Source organism: Heliangelus exortis, chromosome 7 (genome assembly GCF_036169615.1).
Source record: "Heliangelus exortis chromosome 7, bHelExo1.hap1, whole genome shotgun sequence".
Taxonomy (NCBI): Eukaryota; Metazoa; Chordata; class Aves; order Apodiformes; family Trochilidae; genus Heliangelus; species Heliangelus exortis.
This window is the reverse complement of record NC_092428.1, coordinates 28,407,885-28,420,964: the sequence shown is the minus strand read 5'-3', so window position 1 is coordinate 28,420,964 and position 13,080 is coordinate 28,407,885. Positions and strand designations below refer to the sequence as shown.

At 47.6% G+C, this 13,080-nt stretch overlaps 1 protein-coding gene across 1 annotated transcript; it reads left to right on the top strand.

Annotated features, from left to right (window-relative positions):
- Positions 1–6,604: 6,604 nt before the first annotated feature.
- Positions 6,605–12,055, top strand: VAX1 (ventral anterior homeobox 1). Its single transcript, XM_071748163.1, has 3 exons — positions 6,605–6,855; positions 8,785–8,972; positions 10,692–12,055. Exons 1-3 carry the CDS (start codon positions 6,618–6,620, stop codon positions 11,238–11,240), a joined length of 975 nt encoding a protein of 324 aa, XP_071604264.1. The 5' UTR covers positions 6,605–6,617; the 3' UTR covers positions 11,241–12,055.
- Positions 12,056–13,080: the final 1,025 nt, after the last annotated feature.

Here is a 13,080-nt window from a genome sequence, read left to right as displayed (position 1 = left end):
AGCTTGCTTGTGTTGACCATGGGGATGAACAGGGCTGCTAGAGCTTTAGTAAAGACTCCTGAGCTGATAGTTTGGGGGATGGCAAACACTTAGAAGTTGTCAAGCAAAGCTGGCAGAGCTAACACCCCTGTCAGGAGAGGGTGAAAAGAAGGCAGAGGGAATTTGAGTGTTCAGGTGCTGGTGGTTACAGGGGGGGTCAGTGACTGAAGCTGAAAACAAGGGTTCTCAATCTGCTGTCAGTATTTCCTCCTAATTCAGAGTTTTCCCTCCTGAAAAGAATCCCATCTTGCCATGGTTCAGATGGCTCACATATGCCATGGGCATGATACAGGCAATGAAGCTTTGTATTAATCTGCTGTCCAGATTGACAACTGTGAAGGGCAGCTCATAATGGCCACAACGTGATTAATCCTGATCCATGTGTGATACCCATGCTCATTATTACTGCCCTCCAAAACAGCACTGCTGAGGCCTGCCAATACTATCCCTTTAGTATCTGGAAGAGATGGAACTGCAATTACTGACAAAGTATGCAGGAAAATTAACCAGCAGCTTGTTCTGGTAAGGGGGAGTAGAGCAAAGAATGGGAATGCAACAGCTACAGGGAATAACATGTTATTTGGAGCTGATACCTCATTTAAAATAGATGTCTGGATATGTTAATTTATTTTTAACTCTTTTGCAAAATGCTGGACACTGGTATGAAGGACACAGCGCTGCATGAGAGCTGTTGAAGCCTATTTGTAAACAGAGCTACATCCCTATTTCATACCAGTGGAGGATGGTGTTGCCCACTTGTAAGACAAAAAGTGTCTTTGTCTTGTTATTGTACCAGTTAGAGGTGAGTTAAATGTACTTGCAACTTTAAATTTCACATAAAACACAACATGTGATATCTTTTATATCATTATCCAGAGACCCTATTGAACAGCACAAATGTACCTGGGCATCATTCCTTGGACAAGTGGAATCAGCCATGTGGACTACAACACACATGACAACCTTACCTTCTGCTTCACACAGAAAGCTGAACTGAGCCAAAGACTACAATCCTTTCTTAAAAGACAGCATAAAGCCTCCAGATAAAGACATGTGGTCCTGGTTTTCAAGTATGCTTGCCCTGTGTGGCAAGAGGACCATTTTCTAGGCTCACTTGCCAGAGATGGGGCCAATTCCCACTAGAAAAAGTTGTCATCTTCAACTAAGGGCTTAACATCAATGTCTTCAATGTACCTGAAAACACAGTAGCATATACAAGCTGAAATTTCCAGAGTTTATGCTAAGTTGTATGGCACTTTTCTATCTAGCAGAGAGCAGTAAGAGCACCAGAGTTGTTACTTATGCTGCACGTTTTGTGTCAAGAAGGTGCTCAGTTCCTGGTGATTACCACAGCACTGAGACTGGTATGAAAGAAGCAGCTTCTCTTGAACCTCCTGTCTTTGTGAAGATCATCTTCTTCACCCAGATAGTGTCACTCCCACTGGACAGAAATGTGCTGTCCAAGAGAAATGAAGCATCTCTGCATCCTCACTAGCATCCAGTGAGGTTCTCTGTTTCTCTTTCCTTTGCCTTTAACAGTAACTGAGGTTGCTGGATGTGTGGCAGGACCATTTTGTAGCAATTCCTTGACATTCCCACATGTGATGCATCATTCTGAGTAACAACCATGTTCTCTGTTAATTGAAAAGAACCAGGAAGGTGCTCATCCCCACGGCAGTTCATATCCCCTGTGCCGTCTAAAAAAAGTACCTAGCAGCTGCTTGACAAATGCACCTGTAAATTCAAACCCAAAGAATCTGAATCAAAATAATAAGGCAAATTAATAGAAGAAAAATCTACTCAGGGCTATTAAACACAGAGATAAGTATTTTGATTCAGAAGATCCCTGAGCCATGGCTGTTGAGCTCGGGGCTGGGGGGGTGTTGGGGAAGCTTTTACATTTCTTGGTGCATTTGCCCCAGCTGGGCAGCAATGGGTGGTGATCACAGACAGCAGGGCAGGTTGTTGGATATCTAGATTAATCTACCTGTCTGTGGGTGCTGGGCTGGATCTCTTTTCCTCTTCAGCTGAGACCTGCAACCACCCAGCAAAGGCAAAGTCTCTTAGGATAATTCTGCAGCACAAAGAGAGCCAAGGAGGACAAGTGCTGAGCCTCCAAGTGGACAAAAGCTTGTTGTAATATGGAATATTATTTGGCTAGGTATGCACGTTACATAGTAAATTAAGTGAAATAAACACAGGCTCCTTTTGATGAATCTTTTCATCCCAAGCACATGCACTGAAGTTCAGTAGTGATTTAGCACCACGCTCACTGCCAGAACTGGCTTGGCATGCAAGCCTTGGAGAGAATTTAGGACAGGAATATTTATTTGGCAAAGAAGAGCTTAGGAAGTAGCAGCAATAAAGGGTATTTTTCCTACCCACCAGAGAAAAAAAAGAATATAAATAATGACAGTCAATGAGAAAATATTTTTTTCCATCAGTCTTTTAGATGCTAATCCAAACTAATAAAACTGTATTTGATAATCTACATAGCAGTGTACAGCCAGGGAGTACCTGTGTAGTGTGCTAAGTCATTTTAAAGCACTATTTAAGGGAAGAAAGATAAGCCCTAACCTGCTTATCCAGTGGCAGAGGAGAGTGGATGCTACATGTTGAAGCTACAGAGCTTCCTGGAGCTATGACAGTAAGAATGGGACATATTATGTCCTGAAAGAAAACAGCATTCAGTAGTCCTTTATTTTAAGCCTATTGAGAGAAAAAAATAAATGAGAATAGGTGACAGGAATGAAATAATGAAAATGCTGCCTTTATAAATGGAAAAAAAATTAATTCCCCAATGTTGTTCTGGACTTGGTGCTGATGAAGGGATCAGCTAAACTGAGATGTTTATGGGTAAACTTGTTTTCTCAGTACAAGTTTGCTGCAGGATTAGACTCATCATTTGAATTTCCAGATCTTCAACACTACAGTGTTCATAACACATGAAAACAAGTGGTCTGATTTCATAGGGGAAAGACTTTTTATAGCACTGACTTCTTTGGACAAAAAGGGATTGGTAATGCTTTTGTTAAGATATCACACATGTAGCACAAAATTCTCCTGGCCTTTACTGAACTTTGGACCAGGTCCTTGTTGCAATAAGAAACAAACAAACAAGCAAACAAAAAAAAAAAACAAAAACAAAACCAAAAACAAAATAAAAGCACCACAAACAAACCCAACAAACAAACACAAAAAAGGCCAGATTATCAAAGAAATAAAATGTGTAATTTCCAGATGTTTTTCTGCAAACAGTGTAGTTGAGTTCAATATCTCCATGTTTGCTATTATGGCCTATGCCTAGACATTAGCATAACAACAACCATGGGAGAAGTGTCATGCATGCTCCCACACACCTATGTGAATATCATTATAATTGCTCTCTGTATTTCACAGTGGACCTTTTATGGGAATCATTATGCCTTCTCTGCCTAAAAAACATCTGTTATTCAAGAAATGTTTGAAATAGAACTTTGTTTTATTTAACATTGAGCAATGTATTTAACATTTTATTTAACATTAAACACAACAACAGCCATGCCTGTGGATGCTACCTTGCCTGTTCTTACACACACGTATATATGCTATGTGTGTTTATCTGATAAACACAACCCTATACTTCAGCTGCATGGAAAGTGTTCTCTCTAGTCAGCATCCACTTGTTGCACCACCCCTGGAAGGACCAAATCTCTCTTAAATATACAATTTCACAAGCATCCCTTCACACAAGAGGCCTTCCCACAGCACTGCAGCTTCATGGAGAGAATGAACTCATTCCATCCTCCCTGTATATCTGCCTGAAACCTTGCACAATGGGATTGGGACTTATTTGGGGCCCCTGGGTATGACTGCCATACAAGTAGTAACTAATAACAACAGCCCACCAGAGACTGCTGAGATGGCTGTACAGGAAAATAAAGCCTGGTCCATAATAAAGTCCTTCCGTGTCCAGTTAAATGAATAAACATAGTTGGAATGGTAGAGCTTGATAAAAATCTTGGAGGCACCTCCTCTGTCTCAGTCTGACTTTCCAGATAATGTTAATAAAAGTAATTTTTTCTGTAATTTGTAGGAAAATTACCAAGATGTAAGATTTCCACTAAAGACAACTCGTTGAAATGTATCTTTGGAGTGTCATTTTCTGTTTTCATTCCTTTTTCTTTTTCCTTCCTTCCTTCCTTCCTTCCTTCCTTCCTTCCTTCCTTCCTTCCTTCCTTCCTTCCTTCCTTCCTTCCTTCCTTCCTTCCTTCCTTCCTTCCTTCCTTCCTTCCTTCCTTCCTTCCTTCCTTCCTTCCTTCCTTCCTTCCTTCCTTCCTTCCTTCCTTCCTTCCTTCCTTCCTTCCTGTCTCTCTTTTTTTCCTTTCCTTTCCTTTCCTTTCCTTTCCTTTCCTTTCCTTTCCTTTCCTTTCCTTTCCTTTCCTTTCCTTTCCTTTCCTTTCCTTTCCTTTCCTTTCCTTCTTCTCTTTCACTTTTTCTTTCTCTTTCTCTTTCCTCCTCCACTCTTCGTTCCCTCCCCTTTTCCTCCCCTTTCTTTTCCTCCTTCTTTCCCTTTTCTTTTCCCCTTCTTTTTCCTTTCCCTTTCTGTCCCTTTCCCTTTCTTCTTTCTCTTACTTCCCCTCCCTTTCTCTCCTTCTTCCCCTCCTTTCCCGCATTCCCCACTCGGTGCCGATCAGGCCCCAGCACCGGCTCCTTCCCCCCGTGTCACCGCCTCTGGCACAGCCCGGATCCCGGGGGGGCGTGGGTTGCTATTCCTGCCCTGGGAGCAGGATGAGACCCGTGGGGCTGAGCAGCCCTGCCCAAGGGAGCTGTGTCCTGCTTTTCCCTATTGCTGCCATCGGCTCTCCCAGCCTGCTGCAGGTGGGTGAAATTCCCAGGCAGGAGGAGAACGAGGAGCACGGCTGATGGATACTCCAGCGTTTGTGTGAAAAATTCTCAGGGAAAATTCTTTCTCTCTCTCTCAGGCCCCTAAACTCTTTGTGAATGGGGCCAGTGCAACATGTGGCCTTTCACCTCGCCCAAGAACCACTGCCAGACAGCCACACTCAGAGAATTGTTTGTTAATAGTCCAATTAGATAATTGCCATCTTTCACTCCTTTTGCTCTACATTTCCCATAAAGGAATGAATAAGGAGAGCAGCATGAAGAGGGCTTCTGCCCTGCAAGGTGACAAGAAGGACTGGAGCATGCTCTTTGCACAAGGCCATTTGCTTGAATTGAATCATTGTAGCCTAATCAATGGTCTTATTGGATTACTGGCTGTTGCGGTTCTCAAAGATATTGTAGCGGAGACAATGAAATAGCTAGAGTAAAACTTTTTTTCTCCTTTAGTGGATCACGCAGTCGAGATTTTTCACGGGCTATCTCTCTCTCCCTCCCTCCCTTCCTCCCTGCCTCCCTCCCTTCCTCCCTCCCTCCCTCTCTCCCTTTTTCTCCCCCTCTCCCTTTCCTCCCCCCCCCCCCCCCTCCTGGATCCACTGCACACAAAGCTGGCTTTTTTTTTTTTTTTTTTTTTTTTTTTTCCCAATGAGCAAGCTCTGCGAATAGGTTCAGTGTTTGCGAAGGTGCAGAATTAGCACACACACATGCACGCACACATGCACACACACACAGAGGGAGAAGCACAAAAAGCAAGTATCGGGACTGAAATAAGGAGAGGTAGGAGTTTAAGATGGCTGTCTGTGGGGAGATGTGCTAAGGACGATTTCTGCTGGCCAAGACAACCTGCTTCCTTGAAGAGATCTGCCTGAAGGAAGAACTTTTCGTGCCTGTGCGTGCTGGGGATCTGTTTGTTTGTTTAGAATTCAGGGGGCTATTTTTTTTTATTTTGCAACCCCCCACAACTGCATTTTTCCAGCCCTTCCTAGCAGCTTTATTCAGATTTATTTGGCATGCTTTGGAGAAAGCCACTATATAATCGGGAGGTCAAAGGCATACTGAAGAAAGTTAATAATGGCTGCTAATTGTGCTAACAATTCAGGGTGAATCTTGACAAAAGTTGTTTTTTTTTTTTCCCTCCCCCCCTTTTTTTTTTTCGCCTTTTTTTTTTTTTTTTTTTTTTTTTCTGGAAGTCTCAGTCTTTTGATTGTGTGTTTCCTGAAAGCAAGACCAATCATTTCAGTTTATTCACTGGCTAAACTCTACTTGATTGGGGACAAGCACACAAACCATCCATTACGATCTGATATATTATCCAAACAATTTAGTGTATTCATGAGGTAACCTAAATGTGGAGGCTGCAAAATTACCCGTAATCAATTGAAACAGCGAGTGCGCGTCCCTCTGTGTCTAACAACTACATGTCTCTGTAATAAGGCAGACATTAAATCATTTTAGAGTTGTACTGTTGAGTACCTGATCACTGGGCGCTCTGGGAAGCTGGACACTCACATTAGGACGCTGGGACTGAGGAAGCCGCCGCTTTTCCAGTGGGATAAAACCCAACCTTCCTTACTCAAGGTGCTTTACAGATCCCCACCGATCTGACCTAAGCCGTGCAATATCCAGCATAGACTTCGTCTTCTTCTTCTACTCCTCTTATATTTTTTTTTCTGCTGTTGTTGTTTTTATTGCACTACATGTTTGGGAAACAAGACAAAATGGACGTTAGATGCAGTTCAGAGACTGAAGCTAACCGGGTCTCGAAGAACGGACATAAAGAGGGCAAGGAAAGCAAAGGGTCTGAAGGAAATATTTCTACTTCTTTTTTGAAGGATCAGCAAGGGACTTTTTCTGCCTCTGCAGCTACAGAAGATTGTAATAAAAGTAAATCTAGTTCGGCTGATCCGGACTATTGCAGGAGGATCCTAGTTAGAGGTATGAGTTTGAGGTATTTCGCGAGGGTGGGGGAAGGTGAGCTCCGTTCACGCCCGGGAGATTTGTTGATTTTCTTGCTTTGCCTTTGGTCCGTCCCTGGCTTGAAAGCCCTTCCTACGGCTCCGGGGAAGAGATCCCCCACCCCGGCAGGGTTCTGCCCTGCAGCCCCGCTCCGGCTCGGCTTTAATGCCGTGATATTCCGCCAGTGGCTCGGGGGAAAGTTAAGCCGCGGTGGTTCCTCCCCGCCTTTGCCCCGCACCGGGCCAGCCTCGCATTTTTTTTTCTGCCCTTTTTTTTTTTTTTTTTTTTCCTGCCTTTTTTTTTTTTTTTTTTTTTTTTTTCCCCCTCTTCTTCCTTCTTTGTAGCTTTCCCGGGGTGCCTGTACCCTCAAGGACCCCACCAGGACAGGCCGCTCCCCCAACGGGGCCGCGGTTCTGTCCAGCTGGCCCTGCGCGTTCCTTCCGCACCCGCGCATCCTGCCCGCCACCGGACCCGGGGACAAAGGCTCGGGGCTGCGGTTCCCGCCCGGCTGTCGGATCGGGCAGGAAGGTCCTCGCCGGATGGCAGGGGCTCCCGCTCTCCCCATGCCCAGCATCCCACCAGAAAGGAATATTTTTAAATAACCATCAGCCTTAATATCAATGAATGGCGAAAGGGTTCGGAATTTTTTTTTTTTGTAGTTAAACCTTTTCTTTTCCTCAACCCTCGTCTCCCTCCCAGACTAAAACATTTAAATAATTCTATTCCAAACCCCTCAAAAGAAAAACAAACCAAAATTACCTGAAGAAATTTCAGCTTTATTGAGGTGCGTTTCAGGGGAGGAGAGAAAGAACAGAATCAAACAAAATTAGTGCGAGGCAGGCCTTGTAAACAATAATTAATCCTTGCGCGACCGATTGACCCAGAGAGTGGTCAGATTAAAATGATGTGGTTGTCTCCGATATAAAGCTTACCGAGGAGCTAAAATTACGGAAAGCAAAGTTGGGAAGGCTTTAATGTAACATGAATCTGGCTCTATTCTGACAGTCACGTTAACAAGATTTGTCCCGCTCTCTTTCTCTCAGGGATACCAGAAAAGTGAGGTTTCTCCTGGTTGTTTGGTGTCCTGTGTGGGCTGGTTTGGTTTGGGGGTTTAGTGTTGATTGTTTTGGTTTTTTCTCCCTCCTTCTTCTCCTCATTGCCAAAACTCCAAAGCGGTGGCGATGCTTTCCCCGGGATGCTGGGTGGGCTGGAGGTGTCCCCGGATTCGCGGTGGGCAGTCAGCCAGCTCAGGAACAGCTCTGCCTGTGCCCTGGAAGCTCCTGTCTGCTTATTTTATTTTATTTTTTTTTAAGCCAAACTTTTTCTTAAAACAAATAATAAGAAGCTTTTATATTTTGGGGGGAGTCTGGGTGTCTGTGGCGACTTCCAGCAAGCCCTAACCAGAAGCTCAGGGCGAACAAAGAGTAGCCCTGCACTTCAGGCACAAAGCCCGGCCTGGAGGATCTCTCCCCAGCCTCCCAGAGGGGCTGTGGGTGATGCCGCAGTGTCGTGTTGTCAGCGCAACATATTCAAGCCAATTTTTAAATGGACTGAGTGGATTAATTCTACAGCCCCGGGCCCCCACCTTTTTCTCCTTCCTTCTCTGTTGTGGGCTTGTTTTTTTGTTTTGTTTTAGTTTGGTTTTTAGGTTATCGGGTTTTTTTGGTTGGTTGGTTGGTTGGTTGGGTTTTTTGGGTTTTTTTTCCCCTTCTTCCTTGGGTACAGTGGCCAGGTGTACTGTCGCAAGCTCAGAGATTCCCTGCTCCATCCTGCCTCGGGTGTCGGTCTTGAGGGCACCTGTTTTTGCCTACTTCCCTAGGAAAAATTAGAAAAAAAATAAATAAAAAGGAAAAATAAAAGAAAGGAGGGTTGCTTGGGTGTAAAGCTGACTGCGCCTTTCTTTGCCAGATGCCAAAGGTTCAATCAGAGAGATTATTCTGCCCAAGGGGCTTGATCTGGACCGTCCCAAGCGGACCCGCACCTCCTTCACGGCCGAGCAGCTCTACCGCCTGGAGATGGAGTTCCAGCGCTGCCAGTACGTCGTGGGGAGGGAGCGCACCGAGCTCGCCCGCCAGCTCAATCTCTCCGAGACTCAGGTAGCCCCAGAGGGACGGAGACCCCCGGCTGCCCTGCCCTGCCCTGCCCTGCGCCGGCCCCCCTTTCCCCCTCCCCCCCCCCTCTTCCTGGTCCGGGCATCTCCGGTGCGCCCCGGACTCCGCGGGTGGCCTGGTCCTGAGCGCCTCTTGTGCGCCCCCGCGCAGGGCCCAGGACCCGTCGGGCAGGGAGAGGCTGAGGCCGTCCCCAAAATGTCCACGCGTGTCCGTTCGAGGAGGGAGGGTGGCTCTGTTCTCCCGCGGGATGGAGCTCGAGGGGTGTGTGGCTTGGGGTACCAGTGGGGGACCCATAACTATGTGCGGGCAGGGAAGGAGGAGCCCCAAGGGGCTGCCGCAGGGGGCAGGGGGGCCCGGGGCCTTGAGTGTCCCTGTACACAGCCTCCACGGGCTCTCCCACGACAGCAGTGCTCCGCGCAGGGCGAGGCGGCCAGGTCCTTGGCCAGGAGCTTGGCCACGAAGCTAAGACCCTCCATGGGCCGGTACTTGGTGTCCCCGGCTCGGCCGTGTCGGTGCCCGATGCCCCCGGCGTGGAAGTGCGTCCATGGAGAAGCTAGGGGAGGCCGAGCTCCTTCCAGCCCTCAAAAAGCAAAAAATAGCTAAACAAAAAAAAACCAAACAAACAAAAACCCCCCCCCCCCAAAAAAACCCCCCCAAAAAAACCCCAACCAAAACAAACCAAAAACCCCAAACGGGCTAGTTTGGCATCTTCCCTTGGAGCTGCTGAGTTAGAGACGTCTGAAAGCTCTTTCCTGGGTGCAAGTGGTCTGGGAACGGGACTGAAATTTGGGGTGTATTTTGGGTCCTTGTGCTCCCGAGGGAGAGAATCGCCCCTCCATCCTGCAGAGCAAAGCGGCCGGGAGCCGTCAGGGGAGTTAAAACTACGCGAGACTTGGGGGAAGCATCTTAACAACAACAACAACAAAAATGCCAAACTTCTAAAAGTCGGTTTCATATTTCTGCAAAATATCATACAACAATAAATTCCCCTGACAAGTTAATTAGCTTTTTTAAATTTTCCATCCTAGGTAGGAATGACAAGTTCAATAGCTTGTTGGTTGCAGAAACCTCCATGGGTGCTTTGGGTTTTGTTCTGGGGTTTGGTTTTTGTTTGGGGTTTGGTTTGGTTTAGGAGGGGTTTCCACGATTCCTTTTTAAAGTTAAATATTGTTTAAAAAGCTTGGGGAATCTCCCAGGTCGGTAGATTCGGAAAGAAGCGTAGAGCTGTTGTTACACCCGGCCTGGGCAGCTATCCCGGGGTGAGCAGCAGCGGCGGGGGCAGCGTGCGGGGTTCCTGGAGCGGGGCGAGGAGGGGTGAGCGGCTCCGTGGGCCTCCGGGTGAGATGGCTTAGAATAAAGAGGTGGGGAAAGGGCTGGATCCGGCTCCCTACGACTGCTAGCGTCCAGTCAAATAGGATAAAGTGAGGCGGATCAGGTTAAAGATACACTGCGATAAAAAGAGCCCCGGGATGCCGGATTCCCCTCCGGGCTCTCCCCGAAACGAGGAGGTTGGGCGTGTGTAGATGTCACTTCATGCGTTTTTAAAACGCTTTCCCCTAAGAGGAGCCACTCACTCCCCTCAACCTTCCTTCTGCCCCGCGGGGCCTTGCCGGGCTGCAGGGGCACCTGGCGGGATGCGCCCGTCTCGTCTCCCCCTGGACACCCCCCCTCCCCGCTGACCCTGCCTCTCTCCCCGGCCTGCAGGTCAAGGTCTGGTTCCAGAACCGACGCACCAAGCAGAAAAAGGACCAGGGCAAAGACTCCGAGCTGCGGTCGGTGGTGTCCGAGACCGCCGCCACCTGCAGCGTCCTGCGGCTGCTGGAACAAGGACGGCTGCTCTCCCCGCCGGGGCTGCCGGGCCTCCTGCCGCCTTGTGCTACCGGAGCCCTGGGCTCAGCGCTGCGGGGACCCGGCCTGGCCACGGGCAGCGGCAGCGCGGCAGCAGCGGCGGCGGCCCCGGCCGGGGGTTCCCCGCACCCTCCGGCTGCCAGCGGCGCGGCCGGGCCCCCCCCGCCGGCCCCGCTGCACGGAGCGGCCGCCGCCGGGCACGGTCTGTTCGGGCTGCCGGTGCCCGCGCTGCTGGGCTCGGTAGCCGGGAGGCTTTCCTCCGCTCCCCTGGCCGTGGCCGGTTCGCTGGCGGGCAACTTGCAGGAACTGTCGGCCCGCTACCTGAGCTCGTCCGCCTTCGAGCCCTACTCCCGGACCAACAATAAGAAAGCGCTGAGAAAAAAGCACTGGACTGACTCTAAGTAACTTCCCCGTATTTATATTTATAGTCTCTATTTGTGGCGGTATTTATGGGACGGGCGGTGAGGCGGCCTGCCCGGCCAGCCCCCCCCATCCCTCGGCCGCCGCCTCCGAAGCCCCGCGGGCGCGGTCCCCTCCGCGGGCCGGGGCGGAGCGGGGGCCCGGGGCGGAGCGGGGACCCGGTGCCCGCGGGGCCAGGAGAGGCGGCGGCAGGGGCCGGGGAGAGGCGAAGGGCTGCGGCAACCTTCCCGGAGCCCTGCGGCAAAGGGGGCGGCCCCCGCGGCTCTCCCTGCCCCGCCGGTCCGTCTGTCCGTTCGGGGGAGGGGGGGTGGTGATGGAGGGGGTGTTTGTCTGTCTGTTCGTTTGCTTTGACACCGCTAGGAAAGGGAGAGCGGCGGGGTGCGGTTTGGCCGGGCTCTCCTGTCTGGTTTAGCCAATGCCAAGCGAGAGAGAAGGATTTCGGAGAGAGGAAGAAGAAGCTGCCAGGTGATGCCCGGGTTCCCCACCACCCCCGCTGCCCCCCATCCCCCGACTTCAGTGACTCCTAGGCAGAAAAGTTGGGGGAGGTTGCACCCCTGCCCCCCGTTTCTCCCACACTCACTGCACTGCACCCCCGGTCTCGTCCTGCCGCTTGCCCCTAAAACTAGCCAGGGAACAGTCCAGCAAATTTCTTTTTCTTTGCTTTTTTTTTTTTTTTTTTTTTTTTTTTTTTTTTTTTTTTTTACGATAAATCTTGAATGTGGGAAGGGCCGGAACGGACTGCCTTGAAAATTTGCGCATGAAGTGGGGAGACAGAAACCAGTGGCTGCGGAAATTTTTAATAAAACTGTCTCTCCCTTCGAGATAACAGAACGCGCTTTTTTTGTTTTGTTTTGTATTTGTTTTTTCCCCTTTTAAAAAAAAACATTTTATTTTATTTTATTTTTGGTTTTTAGTTTTTTGATTCTTGGGTTATGAGGTTTTTCTCATGTTGTTTTCTTTTGTTTTGTTTGTTTTTTCATTCCTATGGGCCAGTCCTGCGGACCTTATCTGCAAAAACAAATCTGCAGATAAATAGTGGAAGTCGTGACTAATTTTCATTCAAATCTGTTGCGATGATAATTTACTTTTTTTTTAATATATGTTGGGGTTTTTTTCCAAATAATTTCAATGCACACCTAAACAAAAAATCTTTACCCTTCCTTCCTCCTAAGATAACCCTCTCGTATGTGGCTCACACTTCATTTAAGATGAACGTAAAATATAAAAAGCGTATCTCTTATTGTTATTTTTGTACTTTAAAATACAGCTATGTAACAAGATTTTTTTTCCTTCATAATTCTTACTGCTGTTTTCTCCACGAACATGTATTGCACCTGATAGTATTCCAGATCGAATATTTCCTGTTCAATTTCCGTACTTGAATTCGCCAAGAAAAGGGATGCTGTACTTATCTAGTTCTTCGGAAAACAAAAACAAACAAGTTCTTTACTTTGGTTTTAAGTTTCTTTCTTTCTTTAAACTTTAACACATGGCGTTTACAAACTGTATAAATACGTGCCACCAAACTGTAACCAAAAAAAAAAAAAAAAATTTACAAAAAGTGGAATGGTTGCTGTAGTACATAGAATTAATTATAGACCAGAACTGGACAGAAGGAGCTGGACAGAAGAAAATAGTAATTTTATTGTAAATTATTTACGTCTGAAGTTTCTAGGCAACTAGTCGAAAAAAATAATGAATGACATGAGCGCTGAGCCCTTGCTACTAACTTTTGTTCTGAATGTTTTGGATATTTGAATGTTTTGTATTTATGTGGTGAGAGTGAAATATATTATATCTATATGATGATGGAATTAGGTGTATT

Excerpts from the sequence above, each read along its gene's own strand:
- VAX1 (XM_071748163.1), top strand. The coding sequence starts at position 6,618 with ATGTTTGGGAAACAAGACAAAATGGACGTTAGATGCAGTTCAGAGACT. Across the intron at positions 6,856-8,784 it reads CAGGAGGATCCTAGTTAGAG|ATGCCAAAGGTTCAATCAGA; the intron begins GTATGAGTTTGA and ends TTTCTTTGCCAG. Across the intron at positions 8,973-10,691 it reads TCAATCTCTCCGAGACTCAG|GTCAAGGTCTGGTTCCAGAA; the intron begins GTAGCCCCAGAG and ends CCCGGCCTGCAG.